The sequence below is a fragment of the Propithecus coquereli genome, unplaced genomic scaffold, assembly GCF_000956105.1.
Source record: "Propithecus coquereli isolate 6110/MARCELLA unplaced genomic scaffold, Pcoq_1.0 Scaffold252, whole genome shotgun sequence".
NCBI classification, from domain to species: Eukaryota; Metazoa; Chordata; class Mammalia; order Primates; family Indriidae; genus Propithecus; species Propithecus coquereli.
Window position 1 is genome coordinate 4044744 of NW_012148086.1, and position 15172 is coordinate 4059915.

The 15172-nt window shown below is 52.8% G+C and overlaps 1 protein-coding gene across 1 annotated transcript in view; it reads left to right on the forward strand.

Annotated features, from left to right (window-relative positions):
• The first annotated feature begins 2205 nt into the window (after positions 1-2205).
• The window catches only part of NPC1L1 (NPC1-like 1), a 27451-nt gene continuing 14484 nt past the window's right edge, over positions 2206-15172 (forward strand). Inside the window, exons 1-10 of the mRNA XM_012646977.1 lie at positions 2206-2307; positions 3167-4695; positions 6655-6755; positions 7166-7338; positions 7614-7742; positions 8227-8409; positions 9095-9209; positions 9392-9519; positions 10368-10505; positions 10710-10799. Of these exons, the coding sequence (XP_012502431.1) occupies positions 2254-2307; positions 3167-4695; positions 6655-6755; positions 7166-7338; positions 7614-7742; positions 8227-8409; positions 9095-9209; positions 9392-9519; positions 10368-10505; positions 10710-10799 (2640 nt within the window). The 5' untranslated portion in view covers positions 2206-2253. The remainder of the gene's footprint in view (positions 2308-3166; positions 4696-6654; positions 6756-7165; positions 7339-7613; positions 7743-8226; positions 8410-9094; positions 9210-9391; positions 9520-10367; positions 10506-10709; positions 10800-15172) is intronic.

The following is a 15172-nucleotide window of genomic DNA, read 5'->3' on the forward strand; positions in this document are numbered from 1 at the left end:
CTGTCTCAAAAAAAAAAAAAAAAAAAAAATCATAAACTTCCAGAACAGAGGACAAAAAAAGAAGAAAAAAATTGTAAACATTGTAGTCTGACTCAAAAATCTTATTTCTGGGAACTTGTTTTAAGGACATAAATCCAAAAAACAGAGAAGAAACATCATTAGGCACAACGAAGTTAACCAGAAACTTATTTATAATGATGACATATAGGAGACCAGCCCAACGTTGAGCACTAGAAGAGTGGAAGATCCATCTGCCCTGTGCATCACAATCCAGTGATAAATGTGCTGTCAGAGATTGAAGGCAGTGGTATTTATGTTGAAAGTCAAGATAAAAAGCAGGCTACATGAGTGTACAACTCAGCACATGCGCCCAGAGGCGAGGCTTGGGAGGGACGACTGCACAGGCAGTGGGGTGGTAAGATTTCATCTTTTATTCCAAGTTGGATTGTGCTGTTCTCACACTGTTTGGGTTTTAGAAAAGACTCCAGGAGATCATGTATCTGAGCTGGGCTGGGCACAGCTGGGCTCCAGTGCCCCAGCCTGGGCAGCCTCCGAAGGAGCAAATGTATGAGGGACGCGGTGGGCCCTGCGCCCACTGCAGCAGGTGCTGGAGCTGGGCCCCGCTCGCCTTGGCACTCGCAGCCTCCGTGCATGCCAACAGTGACTTCGTGCTGCAAGGGCCCATCGCCCTGTCCAAGGGCTCTCAACCTGAAGTGTGCTGGCCACATGTGCTGGGGCTAAGGCTTCCATGAATGCCCTCAACCGGTGACTGATAGAGGTGGTAGCAAAGTGCCTGCACCCTTATTCCTTGGAGAGGATCCTCTGAAGTATGTCCCCACCAGCTCCTGGATGTCCTCAGGGACAGAAGCAGCTCTTGAACACACCTGGTCACCTTCCTTCTGTCCTCTGGCTCATTCCCCACTCACCTACTGCTATCATCTTCAGTCACCCCCAAAGAAACTACGTGCACTGGGATCCTTGTTTCAGTGTCTGTCTGTTTCTAGGAGACCTGGATGACAGCACCAAGAACAGAAGACAGAGAGAGACCAGCTTCATGGGTGCTGGAGTGTCGGTATCTGTCAGCCAAGGAGTAGGGAGCAGTGCCAGGAAGGTGCTGGGTGGGGCAGGCCCTGGGCTGCAATCTCTTCTCCATCATGGCTGTCTCAGGGGGGGCAGCCTGACCCTTCCCTAACCCCCTTCCCCTCTGCCTCTGTCTTCCCTTGCATGAGCCTGGGTGGCTCCCCTCTGAGTCAGGCCAGGGTCCACAGAACACAAGAGACAGCCATGCTGGGCAACAAGGAGGAGATACTCCCAATAGGTTATCGGGGTTTGGCCTTGGCAATGGGGACCAAGGTCATGGCCCATCCTGGTGATAGTGAGAGCCCAAGGGAGGCTTCAAGATTCCTATCAGGAGGGAGCAGAAGGTGTTTACCATACCTCTCGGCCAGGTGGGGCAGGGCTGCTGCTCAGGGTTCCCAGTCACACCCTGCCTGTTGCCAGGGTGGGCTGGTGGGACAGTCCTGGACAAGGGACAAGAGAGAGGAACAAGAGGAGGGGGAAGAAGGGCAAGGTGAGCAGAGGAGAGTCTTATGACATCTGGGATCTTTGTCAACTGTCAGGCCCTGGTGTGAACTGTTCTTTCTCTTTGCTGCCTGGAAGAGGGACTTTTGTCAGTGTGTCAGTCCACCCTAACTGTCCTGTTATCAGGCTGTTAATATTAACTAACAACAGTTGCTAAGGATGGCAGTGCAGAGGGTGCGTCTGAGCCCAGCTGGCCCTGGTCCCAAGAGAGGGTGGGGCAGAGTGAGGGTCTGAGGCTGAGGCAGGGAGGGCAGGGCGGTCCGGGCCATGCCGAGCCCCTGAGGCTGGAGCCCAGCCAGTGGCTGATTCTGCCTGCATCTCCAGGCCCTGGTGCCAACGCCAGCAGAGGCCAAGAAGGGGCTAAGAGCTGCTCTCTCCCCCAGCTGGCTCTGCCCTCTGGCTTTGGTTGCTTTGGGAAGTGGGTGGAAACCCAGCACCCCCACAAAGAGGCTCATCTAAAAGGAGGGCCCATGGATTAGGGCCCAACAGTGGGAGAGACAAGAGCAAGTGGATCATTAACTAGCAGGGCTCAGCCCCATTGGTCCCCAACCCAGTCAAGCCAGGGATGTCATCGAGTGGGAGGAGGCTGCCTTAATGTGTGGTCAGACTTCGGCTGTCCCTGGCTGTGCCCGAGGCCTGGCCCCGCTCCCTGCTGACCCTTGTGGACCCAGCATGGCAGAGGCTGGCCTGAGGGGCTGGCTGCTCTGGACCCTGCTCCTGCACTTGGTGAGTCCCAGTGCTGTGTCCACTGACTCCCATGGGGGCCCTGGGGGCCAGCGGGATATCAGGCAGGGGCTGCTGGATGACAGTAAGAAAGGGCCTCAGGGCCTGGGGGCCAGGCTAGTCTCTGGACGCACAAGGGATCCCAGCTCCCCCCAGAGGAAGGGTGTAGGTGGTGGGTCTCCATGTCATGGGGTTGAATGGACACAGGGTTGGGGAGAGGCACGGGAATGGGGTGCTTCAAAGCCCTCCCTCCCTGGCCCTGCTGGGGGGTCCTGGCCTGCAGACAAGGGAAGATTGGGTCAAAGAGGTGCTGGGGGTGGGCTTCTGGCGGGCATCACCTGGAGAGGACTGAGCGTCCTGGGGATAGGAAGGCCGTCCAGGGCCTTTGCCTCTTAAGTTCCTCGCGCACTCCCACGTCTGGGAGGTGGCTGGCGGCATTTGGCCTCAAGCAGGTGGTGGTGTGGGGGGCTCCTGCGGAGACCCTGGCCTCTGGCTGTGGCATGCAGTGTGAGGGTGCAGGCTGACTGCAGTGTGGGCAGAGCCTGGCACCCACCAGGCACCTTGGCATCACCTCCAATCCCCAGGCCTCTCCAGCATGGCCTTCCTAAGCTGCAGGTCACCTCCTTCTCTTCAGTGACCATATCACCCTCAGGAAGAAAAGCCTGACTGTGCCGTTCACCTGTCACTCCAACACCAGTTGGCACACACCCCCAGGAGGCTCCCTACTCCCACTGTCCCTTCCCTTGCCACCATTCCATGTCCTTCCTACCCCCACACCCTTCCTGGCTGCCTGCTGCCTGGCCAGCGGCTGGCTGTGCCGACTGGCGTCAGAGCCCAGGAATGACGCTGCTGCGCTCCGCAGGCCCAGAGCGAGCTGTACACACCCATCCACCAGCCCGGCTACTGCACTTTCTACGATGAATGTGGGAAGAACCCAGAGCTGTCTGGAGGCCTCATGTCACTGTCCAACGTGTCCTGCCTGTCCAACACACCCGCCCGCAACATCACGGGCGAACACCTGGCCCTGTTACAGAGGATCTGTCCCCGCCTCTACACCGGCCCCGACACCACCCAAGCCTGCTGCTCCGCCAAGCAGCTGGTGTCACTGGAGACGAGCATGTCCCTCACCAAGGCCCTGCTCACCCGCTGCCCGGCCTGCTCCAACAATTTCGTGAGCCTGCACTGCCACAACATCTGCAGCCCCAACCAGAGCCTCTTCGTCAACGTGACCCGCGTGGCCCAACAAGGGGCTGGCCAGCCCCCCGCTGTGGTGGCCTACGAGGCCTTCTACCAGCGCAGCTTTGCAGAGCAGACCTACGAGTCCTGCAGCCGCGTGCGCATCCCTGCGGCTGCCTCGCTAGCCGTGAGCACCATGTGCGGCGTGTACGGCTCCGCCCTGTGCAATGCCCAGCGCTGGCTGGACTTCCAGGGAGACACAGGAAATGGCCTGGCCCCACTGTCCATCACCTTCCACCTCTGCGAGCCCGGCCAGGCCCTGGGGAGTGGGATGCAGCCTCTGAATGAGGAGGTTGTGCCCTGCAATGAGTCCCAAGGTGAAGACGCTACGGCCTGCTCCTGCCAGGACTGTGCTGCATCCTGCCCTGTCATAGCTCGCCCTCAGCCCCTGGACTCCACTTTCCGCCTGGGCCGGATGCCAGGCGCCCTAGCCGTTATCATCATCATCTGCTCCATCTTTGCCTTGCTCACCATCTTCCTCGTGCACCGCCGTGTGGCCTCCAACAAGGACAAAGGCAAAACAGTGGATCCCAAGGAGGGCACCAGCCTCCCCGACAAGCCCAAGCTCTCCACCCACACCATCCTTGGCCAGTTCTTCCAGAGCTGGGGCACGTGGGTGGCCTCATGGCCGGTGACCATCCTGGTGTTGTCCACCATGTTGGTGGTAGCCTTGGCATCCGGCCTGGCCCACGTGGAACTCACCACAGACCCTGTGGAGCTGTGGTCGGCCCCCAACAGCCAAGCCCGGAGTGAGAAGGCTTTCCACGACCAGCATTTTGGCCCCTTCTTCCGAACCAACCAGGTGATCCTGACGGCTCCTAACCGGTCCAGTTATAGGTATGACTCCCTGCTGCTGGGGCCCAAGAACTTCAGTGGGATCCTGGCCCTGGACCTGCTGCTGGAGCTGCTGGAGCTGCAGGAGAGGCTGCGGCACCTCCAGGTGTGGTCGCCCGAGGCGCAGCGCAACGTCTCTCTGCAGGACATCTGCTACGCCCCCCTCAACCCCCACAACACTAGTCTCTCCGACTGCTGCATCAACAGCCTCCTGCAGTATTTCCAGAGCAACCGCACCCTCTTGCTGCTCACGGCCAACCAGACGCTGACGGGGCAGACCTCCCAGGTCGACTGGAGGGACCACTTTCTCTACTGCGCCAAGTGAGTCCTCGGCGGGGCCCAGGCAGAGGAGTGGCGTGGAGGGCGCTGCTGTGGCCTCCTGGACTCCTCCTGGGCACGCAGCGCTGTCCTGGGACAGCCATGTGCCCAATTATCTCCACCCCTTCTCCCACTCCCACTCTCCCTGGGAGGAGAGTGCCTACCTGCTGTAGCAGGTTTGCACGTGGCCGTTGCATGGTGCAAACAAGATACCAACAAGGTCACTGGGCGAGGGGCCGAGTGTGAGGGCAGGCATGAGGGGACTCTGTGAGGTTGAAGTCTAGCAGAGGTCCTGAGTAACTTTTTGTACTCTACACTCAAGAGCAAATGAGAGTTAAAAAGGGAAGTAGCATCTGAATGTTATTATGAAAACGTTATTTTTTGTTTTTTTGAACAGCAGAAATTTATTTTCTCACAGTTCTAGAGGCTGGAAGTCTAAGACCAAGGTGTCAACAGAGTTAGTTTTTGTTTTTGTTTTTTTTTTTGAGACAGAGTCTCACTGTGTTGCCCGGGCTAGAGTGCCGTGGTGTCAGCCTAGCTCACAGCAACCTCAAACTCCTGGGCTCAAGCGATCCTCCTGCCTCAGCCTCCCGAGTAGCTGGGACTACAGGCATGCACCACCATGCCCGGCTAATTTTTTCTATATATTTTTAGTTGTCCAATTAATTTCTTTCTAATTTTAGTAGAGACGGGGTCTCGCTCTTGCTCAGGCTGGTTTCGAACTCCTGAGCTCAAACAATCCACCCGCCTCGGCCTCCCAGAGAGCTAGGATTACAGGCGTGAGCCACCACGCCCGGCCAACAGAGTTAGTTTCTTCTAAGGCCTCTCTCATTGGCTTGTAGATGGACATCTTCTCACTGTGTCATCACAGGGTCTTCCTGCATGATGAAAACAGTTTTGGCCTTGCAGACCTTTGAAAGGGTCTCGGGACTCCTGAGGGCCCCAGGCCACACTTTGAAAACCACTAGGTTAGATGAGGGAGCCATTGCTCTCTGCTCCTAGTACCTGGCTCTCCCCGCTCAGCTGAGCCCCCAAGTTTGGGCTGCTTTTTGGAGTGTCTGTGCCATGAAGCCAGGGGCTGTCCCTCAGGAATGGCAGGACAGAGAGGAGCTGTTGGTTGCTCCAGGGAGGCACTGGTGGTCTGACCCCAGACTTATGTCTGATTGCAGGTGTACAGTCCTCGTGCATTATCTTTATTTTGGTTTTGGGTGCTCACAACAATTCTTGGGTGGTCCAGTTCCCCTCAATTCACAGATAGGAAAACTGAGGCTCAGAGGGGTGCGGTGAGCTGCTCAAGGTCACACAGCAGCCAGCACTCCCAGGAATAGCTGGTGACTGATGCCCTCGCGCAGGCAGAGCTGAGAATGGCACGTACAGAGCTTTGCCCAGGTATCCCACTGCATCTTCGCAGCCATGCGCTTTGCAGAAAGGGCTAAGTTGAAGGGCATGCAGACTTGCCTGAGGGCACTGGGCTGGTATACTATGGGCACATTGGCTCCTGGGCTCCAGGGCCCCAAATCTGAACTCAAATTGGGGCCCCAGGTGGGAGAAGGAGGTTAAGAACAGCGTTTGAGACAGTCCATGCCAGCCTCTGCAGCCCAAATCCCGGCTGCCCTACCCTCATGGGACCTTCGGTGGTGATGTTCCATCTGCCTTCCCCATCTGGGAACCAGACAGAGACGGGGTCTGGAGGGTGGGGCTGGGTGGTGCCTGGAGCAGCCCCTGCCTGCCACACGGGAAGAAGTTGGGACGGCTCTGGCCCACTCCCTGGGTTGGGGCCTGTATGAGATCTTGTTGCAAGGAAGCCCTTTAGGACCCACGGGGCCGGGCTATCTGCAGCCGGTGCCCCCAGCTCACCCTCCATGGTTCTATGGGCCAGGGGCAAGTCTGGGAGGGGCGGGGGCCATAAGGACTGGGCAGGGCCAAGAAAGGCCCCTTCCCTCTGTGGTTGTCTCCCTGCAGTGCCCCCCTCACCTTCAAAGACGGCACGGCCCTGGCCCTGAGCTGCATGGCTGACTACGGGGCCCCCATCTTCCCTTTCCTTGCCGTGGGTGGGTACAAAGGTAAGATGAGTGCGCCGAGAGCGAAGGCCAAGGAAGGTGCAGTGTTAGGGCAGGTATAATAGGCAGGAGGGTGGGAGTGGTGATGGGGTTCCCGTAGCCTGGGGCGGCCTGGCCGATGGAAGCTGCAGGCCACGCCATCCTGCCTCCTCTCTGCCACCTCCTTCGGCTTCTCGCAGTGCTGCTCAGGTGCCCTGGTTTCATGCCTGGGCCCAGAGGTCTTGCCTGTGGCTGAGAGAAGTGGGGTGTAGGGGGTAAGGCCATGGCTTGGATGAGGAAGGAGGCGAGGAGCAGGAGCAGGGAGGGAGGAGTGCAGGGATGTGTCTGGAAGAAGGGAGGGAGATAGGGATGCAGCTAGAATGGGAGAGGGAGGCAGGGGTACAGCTGAGGAGGCTGAACATTTCTTATCCCAGGGAAGGACTATTCTGAGGCAGAGGCCCTGATCATGACGTTCTCCCTCAACAATTACCCTGAGGGGGACCCCCGTCTGGCCCAGGCCAAGCTCTGGGAGGAGGCCTTCCTGGAGGAGATGCGAGCCTTCCAGAGTCGGATGGCCGGAAAGTTACAGGTCACATTCATGGCCGAGGTAGGGGCTGTTGGGTTCCTGGGGGTGCAGCCCACGTGCTCTTGAGTCAGTTCCTGTGTCCCCATTCTGGCCCTGCCCCTTCCTGAGTGACCCTGGGCACTGCCGCTCAGATTGGGGTGTTGGTGATAGCTGTTCCTGAAGCCTCACCAGGGCTTACAACAGGCCATGGGGCAGCGTGAGCCACAGCACGGTCGGTGCCCAGTGACCTAGCTCTTGCGAGCCGGCCTCGCTGGAGCAGGTGCGGTCAGTGGGGCTGGCTGGGTGTGTGTCCACAGCGCTCTCTGGAGGATGAGATCAACCGCACCACGGCCGAGGACCTGCCCATCTTCGCTGTCAGCTACTTGGTCATCTTCCTATACATCTCCCTGGCCCTGGGCAGCTACTCCCACTGCAGCCGAGTGCTGGTGAGAAGTGGGACGGATGTGGTGAGGTGGGCTGGCCCAGGGCGACAGACATCTCTAGCAGGCCTTCTTAAACTTTCGTAACCGGAGCACCTCGAGGCAGCAAAGTGGACACAACCATAAGTGGCTCCCCAAAAGGGCGATGTTTCTTGGAAGTGTTCTGTGTTGAAGATCAGGAGCAGTTTTCTTTGTTACCTGACATACTCCCACTCATCCAAATGCAAAGCTAATATTTAAAATCTCTTGCAACGCGTGCTTGAAGAATTTGCAGCAGGCTCGCCTGTGCCTTTGGGTTCCTGGGCCGGCCCTTGGGAGCATGGCTCTGCGGAGGGGCTTCCTGAGATGTGAACTTGCTGCTGGTAGCAGTACCGAGCACCTGTGTGCACCCAGAGTGCCCACCTGCTGCCCACTTCCCCCCAAGCCTGCACTGGGGGGCATATTGGGCAGGTCTCCTGGTGGCCAGGGGCTGAGATTAGTTGCATTGCAGGTGGACTCCAAGGCCACGCTGGGCCTGGGCGGGGTGGCCGTGGTGCTGGGATCGGTCATGGCTGCCATGGGCTTCTTCTCCTACCTGGGTGTCCGCTCCTCCTTGATCATCCTCCAAGTAGTGCCTTTCCTGGTGCTGGCTGTGGGGGCCGACAACATCTTCATCTTTGTTCTCGAGTACCAGGTAAGAAGGGAGGAGTTCTCTACACCCTCAACTGTACCCTTCACTCCTAAGCCCGCCTCCTGGCTAGATAGAACCCCAGCATCAATTTGCTAGATCTTCTTCCAGACTTTTTCTATGCATTGACAGCTTTATAACACCTGTAGTATAACACCTGAAAATGGAGCGTGTTAACCAGGTGCAGTGACACATGCTTGTAATCCCCGCTGCTCAGGAGGTTGAGACAAGAGGATTTCGAGTTTGAGCCCAGCCTGGGTAAAATAGTGAGACTCTGTCTCCATTTAAACAAAAAAAAAGGAATGTGTTGACATAAATGAGTTCATTCTGTCTGAGTCATCTGGAATTTAACCCCATGCAACAACTGGTAAAAGCTTTCCACGTTAGTACATTTAGCATTCCAAAATAAGGACAAATCATAATCAATTTAGCCTCCTCCTGTGAATATTTAGGGTTCCAGTGATGTTTGGAATAGGGATGCTATAGACATCCCAAATGAACGAACGAACTGAGCATTTCTCCAGGCCAGATCCTGGAAGCAGAAAGTGTGTCCGCGGAGAGTGTTAGAGTCTGTTCCCAACTCTGGAAGGACAGAGTAATTCCTCTCTGGGCACTTGCCAGCTCCCTGCTGGCTGTCATGGGATGGCACCTTTGGTGGGCTCTGGACTCTATCCCTGCTATTCCCACACAGAGGCTGCCTCGGAGGCCTGGGGAGGAGCGGGAGGTCCACATTGGCCGAGCCCTGGGCAGAGTGGCCCCCAGCATGTTGCTGTGCAGCCTCTCTGAGGCCATCTGCTTCTTCCTAGGTGAGCCCGGGGCAGATCCTCCCCACCCAGGTGCTGGGCCTGTTGGGTTAGTGCAGGGGCCCAGGAGTTCTCAGAGGGCAGTGGGCACAGGGCAGACTCCCTTCCTTCTGCACCCTGTCTGTGTAGGCTTCCACTCTGCCCCTGAAGCCAGAGTGCCCTGACAGCCTTCTGCCCCCCAACAGGGGCCCTGACCCCCATGCCAGCTGTGCGGACCTTTGCCCTGACCTCCGGCCTTGCTGTGCTCTTCGACTTCCTGCTGCAGATGTCTGCCTTCGTGGCCTTGCTCTCCCTGGATAGCAAGAGGCAGGAGGTAGGGGCAGCTGGGCCAGGACCAAGGGACCTGCCTCTGGGTCTCCACCTTGGCAGGGAGATAGGGTGGCCTCAGTGCCACAGAGGTGGCTCAGAGAGTGGGGTAGGGGTAGGGGCACCATACTGGGAGTGAAATATTCGGGCCATGCATTCCCCAATTTCCTACAGAAAAATAATTTCGTTTTGGCAATTTTTGGAAATATGATCGAACCTCCTAAAGTACATGAGGTTGACAAATACAATACAGTTGAGCCTTGAACAATGCATAGTTGGGGTGCTGGCCCTGTGAGCAGTCGAAAATCTGCATGTCACTTTTGACTCCTCTAAAACTTAGCTACTACTAGCCTTCTGTTGACCTGAAGCCTTAACAATGACAGGTGATTAACACATATTATGTGTGTTGTCTGTGTTATATACCACATTCTTACAATAAAGAAAGCTAGAGAAAAGAAAATGTATTAAGAAAATAAGGAAGAGAAAATATATTTACTGTTCACTAGGTGGAAGTGGATCGCCTGGTCTCCATTCTTCCCATTCCAGGCGGAGGAGGAGCGGAGGAGGGGTTGGTTTTGTTTTCTCAGGGTGGCACAGCTGGAAGCAAATCTGCATATAAATGGACTTGTGCAGTTCAAACTCTGGTTGTTCGAGGAGTCGAACTGTGGCTTCTGTGATGGTGTAAAATTCAAAGATATTTTATCAAGATAGAAAATAAAAGCAAATATCACACTGGCATTTTCCCGTGAGCACTGTGGGCACAGGCCACTCACAGAAGGTGGCACTCCCCAGGGTGGGGAGGCAGTCCCTGGGGTCTGCTCTGGGGCCACCTTGAGGGGCTACCTCCCCCTCCAGGCGTCCCGGAAGGACTTCTGCTGCTGCATCAAGCCCCGGGAGCTGCCCCCACCTGGCCAGAACGAGGGGCCCCTGCTCTGCTTCTTCCGCAAGGTCTACGCCCCCTTCCTGCTGCACTGGCTCACCCGCGCGGTCGTGGTGAGTGGGTCTCGAACCACACGAGGACGGGGGACTACGTGGGGACTTCACCTCAGGAAGAGCAGGGTTGGGGGTGGAGAGGTTGCCAGGTCCAGGGGCTGGCACTCAAATCTGCCCAGCTCCAAAGCGTGTCCTACTCAAATCTGAGGGAAGATGGGGGTGCAGTTGGGCAGGGAGGTTCTCATGCAGCAATTCCCTCCTCAGCTGCTGCTGTTTCTGGCCCTGTTTGGAGTGTGTCTCTACTTCATGTGCCAAACCAACGTGGGATTAGACCAGGAGCTGGCCCTGCCCACGGTGAGCCTGGGGCCTTCCCAGACCTTAGTCCCCTGGGATTCCGGGAGAAGTAACAGCACCCAGCAGGTGGGGCCACGTGGGCCAGGGGCGTGGCTGGCCGTCCAGAATTGCTTGTCACCTTGGAAGTGCCCCCCGTGGACCTAGGGAAAGAAGCCACATCTGTGTATGAAAGGTGCAAGAGTCAAGTACCAGCCCCAGGCCACAGTAAGAGTGATGTCCCAGGCGTCTGGGGGGCTGTCCACGTGCGATGACTGTCAACACCTTGCTGAGCGCCTGCCCTGTGCTTAGCACTGCGAACCCTCCAGGCCTGGGGCCCCGGGCGGGCAGGGGCTCAGAGGAAGGAAAGTCCTCTTTAGAAGGGACCTCTAAGATCACATAGGATTTGCAGAGGAAGGCGGTGACAGACTCACCTGTGGGAAGCTGGGGTGAGCCGAGGTGTGCTTCCTGGGTGTGGGAGTGGCCATGGGGGTGGGGCAGGAGTGGGGGACAAGCTGGAGGCAGGGAGCATGGTGGGGGAGGGTCCTGATTGCCAGGCCTGGGCCAGAGAGTGTATGACACGATGCGTCAGCTGAGGTTGGACCTGCTGCTGGTCTGGATGTGGACCAGAAGTGGCATGGGCTGGTGGCTGAGAGGGAGCCACAGACAGCAAAGTCTCAGAAACACTGTGTGACCAGGCTCCGGGGAGAAGGGAGGGCACTGCCTAGGACCTCTCTGGGGAGCTGTGATGGAGGTTTGGGTGAGGGTCTGGGCACTGGCAGGAGCCCCGGAGGGAGCAGCCGGGCCCGCAGCTGATGGCAGGGCTGAGTGGGGTCGGCTGGGGCAAGATCTTAGGTGATACTGGCCCGGGGGTCCTAAAAGTGAGATGAGAAAGGAGAGCAGATGGCTCAGAATCGCATCTTCCAGTGCCCATACGGAGGAGAGCAGGCGGGGAAGCCAGCAAGTGTCACAGAGTGACCGTCCTAGCTGCAGAAGCCCTGGGGGTTGCATCACAGGGCTGAGGCATAGATAGTCCCCAGGGCCCTGAGAGCAAGAGGGAAGGTGTGGCTGGGCGCGGTGGCTCATGCCTATAATCCTAGTACTTTGGGAGGCCAAGGTGGGAGGATGGGAGGATTGCTTGTGACCAGGAGATCGAGATCAGCCTGACCAACATAGCGAGACCCTGTCTCTGCAAAAAATAGAAAAATTAGCAAAAAATTAGCAGAGTGTGGTGGCACATGCCTGTAGTCTCAGCTACTCAGGAGGCTGAGGCAGGAGGATTGCTTGAGCCCAGTGGTTTGGAGTTGTAGTGAGCTATGTTCACGACACTACACTCTAGCCTACACAACAGAGGGAGACCTTGTCTCAAAAAAATAAAAAATAAAAAAAGAAGAAGGAAGGAGGTGATGTTCTCCAAGACTCCACTGAAATTTTATGTCGTTGTCTTTTGTTTATTTCTCTGTTGGAGATGTTTGTTTCTTACTGCTTTTTAAAAATTTATTTTTTTTTTGAATTTTTGATTGTAGCAGAATACACGTAATGTAAAATTTACCATCTTAACCAATTATTTTTTGAAAAAGAGTTTTAGGTAATAAAGAGTTTTCTTTTTCCCTTCCCTTCCCTTCCCTTGGTCTTACTCTGTTGCCCAGGGTGGAGTGCAGTGGCATCATCATAGCTCACTGCAGCTTCAAACTCATGGGCTCAAGCGATCTTCCTGCCTCAGCCTCCCAAGTAGCTGAGACTATAGGCACTTGCCACCATGCCTGGCTAATTTTTTCTATTTTTTGTGTAGATGGGGTCTCGCTATGTTGTTCAGGATACATTTTAACCATTTTCAAGTTTACAGTTCAGTGTGATATTAAGTACATTCATATTATCCATCACCACCATCCATCTCCATAACTCTTTCCTTTTTGCAAAATTGAAACTATACCTAATGAACAGTGACTCCCCATTCTCCCCTCCCTCCAGCTCCTGGCAAGCACCATTCCACCACTTTTTGTCTCTATGAGTTTGACCATTCTAGGCACCTCATATAAGTGAAATCATACAATATTTGTCCTTCTGTGACTGTCTTATTTCACTTCGCATGATGTTGTAGCATGTGTCAGAATCTCCTGTCTTTTTAAGGTTGAATAATATTCCATTATGCATATATACCACATTTTGTTTATCCATTCACCTGTTACTGGCTATGTGGGTTGCTTCCACCTTTTGGCTATTGTGAATAATGCTGCTGTGAACATGAGTGTTTGAGTCCCTGCTTTCAATTCTCCCAGAAGTGGAATTGCTGGATCATATGGTAATTCTATTTTTAATTTTTAAGGACTCTTTATACTGTTTTCCACAATTGATGTACCATTTTACATTCCCACCAGCAGCACACAAGGGTTCCAATTTCTCCATATCTCACCAACACTTGTTTTTTCTGTTTTTTTTTTTTTAATAATAGTTATCCTAGTGGGTGTGAAGTGGTATCTCACTGTAGTTGTAACTTGCATTTCTCTGATGATTAGTGATGCTGAGCATCTTTTCACATGCTTATTGGCTATTTATATGTCTTCTTTGGGGAAATGTCTATTTAAGTCCTTTGCCCATTTTTGAATTAGATTGGTTTTTTGTTGTTGAGTTTTAAGAGTTCTCTCTATGTTCTGGATAGCAATCCCTTGTCAGATATGTAATTTGCAAACACTTTCCCCCTTTCTGTGGGTTGCCTTTTTACTCTGTTGATAGTGTCCTTTGATGTACAAAAATTTTTAATATTCTTGAAGTTTAATTTGTTTGTTTTTTTCTTTTGTTGCCTGTGCCTTTGGGTCGTATCCAAGAAATCACTGCCAAATCCCACGTTGTGAAGTTTTTTCCTATCTTTCTTCTAAGAGTTTTATAGCTTTAGGTCTTACATTTAGGTCTTTGATCCATTTTGAGTTAATTTTTATATATGGTGTTAGGTAAGGCTCTAAGTTCATTCCTTTGCATGTGGATATCCAGTTTCCTGAGCACCATTTGTTGAAAAGTCTGTCCTTTCCCCATTGAATGGTTTGGGCAGCCTTGTCAAAAATCATTTGACTATACATATGAGGGTTCTTTTCTGGGCTCTCTATTTTGTTCCGTTGGTCCATGTTCAGTCCTTATGCCAGTATTATACTGCTCTGATTACTGTAGCTTTGTGGTCAAATTTGAAATCAGGAAGCATGATTCTTAAAACTTTGTTCTTCTTTGTCAAGATTGTTTTGGCTATTTAGGTTCCCTTGAGATTCCATATGAATTTTAGTATGAATTTTTCTATTTCTTAAAAAATGCCATTGGGATTATGACAGGGATTGTATTGAATTTGTAGATTGCTTTGGTAGTATTGTCATCTTAACAATATTGTCTTCCAATCCATGAACACAGGAGGAGGGCTTTTCATTTATTTATGTCTCCTTTAATTTCTTTCAGCAATATTTTGTAGTTTTCACTGTTCAAGTCTTTCTCTTCCTTGGTGAAGTTAATTCCTAAGTATTTCATTCTTTTTGATGCCATAATAAAAGGAACTGTTTTCTTAATTTTCTTTTCAGATTGTTCATTGTTAGTGTGTAGTAGTGCAGCTGATTTTTGTGTGTTGATTTTGCATCCTGAAACTTTGCTGAATTTGTATATTAGGTCTAACAGTTTTTTAGTAGAATATTTAGAACTTTCTACACATAAGATCATGTCACCTATGAATGGAGATAATTTTAATTCTTCCTTTCCAATTTGGATATCTTTAATTTCTTCTTCTTGCCTACTTACTCTGACTAAAACTTCTAATACTATTAATATGTTGGATAGAAGTGGTGAAAGTGGGAATCCTTGTCTCATTCCTGGTCTTACAGGAAAAGCTTTCAGTCTTTCACCATTGAGTATGACATTTGCTGTGGGTTTTCATATATGGCTTTTATCATGTTGAGGAAAATCCCTGTATTCTTAGTTTTCTGAATATTTTTACTATGAAAGGATGTAGGATTTTGTTAAATGCTTTTTCTACATCAATTGAGATGATCATGTGATATTTTTCGTCTTTCTATTAATGTGGTGCATTAATTGATTTTCATATGTTGAACTATCCTTGCATTCCAGGAATAAAGCCTGCTTGGTCATGATGTATAATCCTTTTAATATGCTGTTGAATTCAGTTTGGTGGTATTTTATTGAGGACTTTTGTGTTCATAAGGGATATTGTTCTGTGGTTTTCTTTTCTTGCAGTGTCTTTGTCTGGCTCTGGTATTAGGGCAATGCTGGCCTCATAGAGTGAGTTAGAGAGTCTTCCCTCCTCTTTAACTATTTTGGAAGAGTTTGAGGAGGATTGGGATTAATTCTTCTTTAAATGTTTGGTAGTATTCATTAGAAGTCATCAAGTCCAGGATTTTTCTATGTCG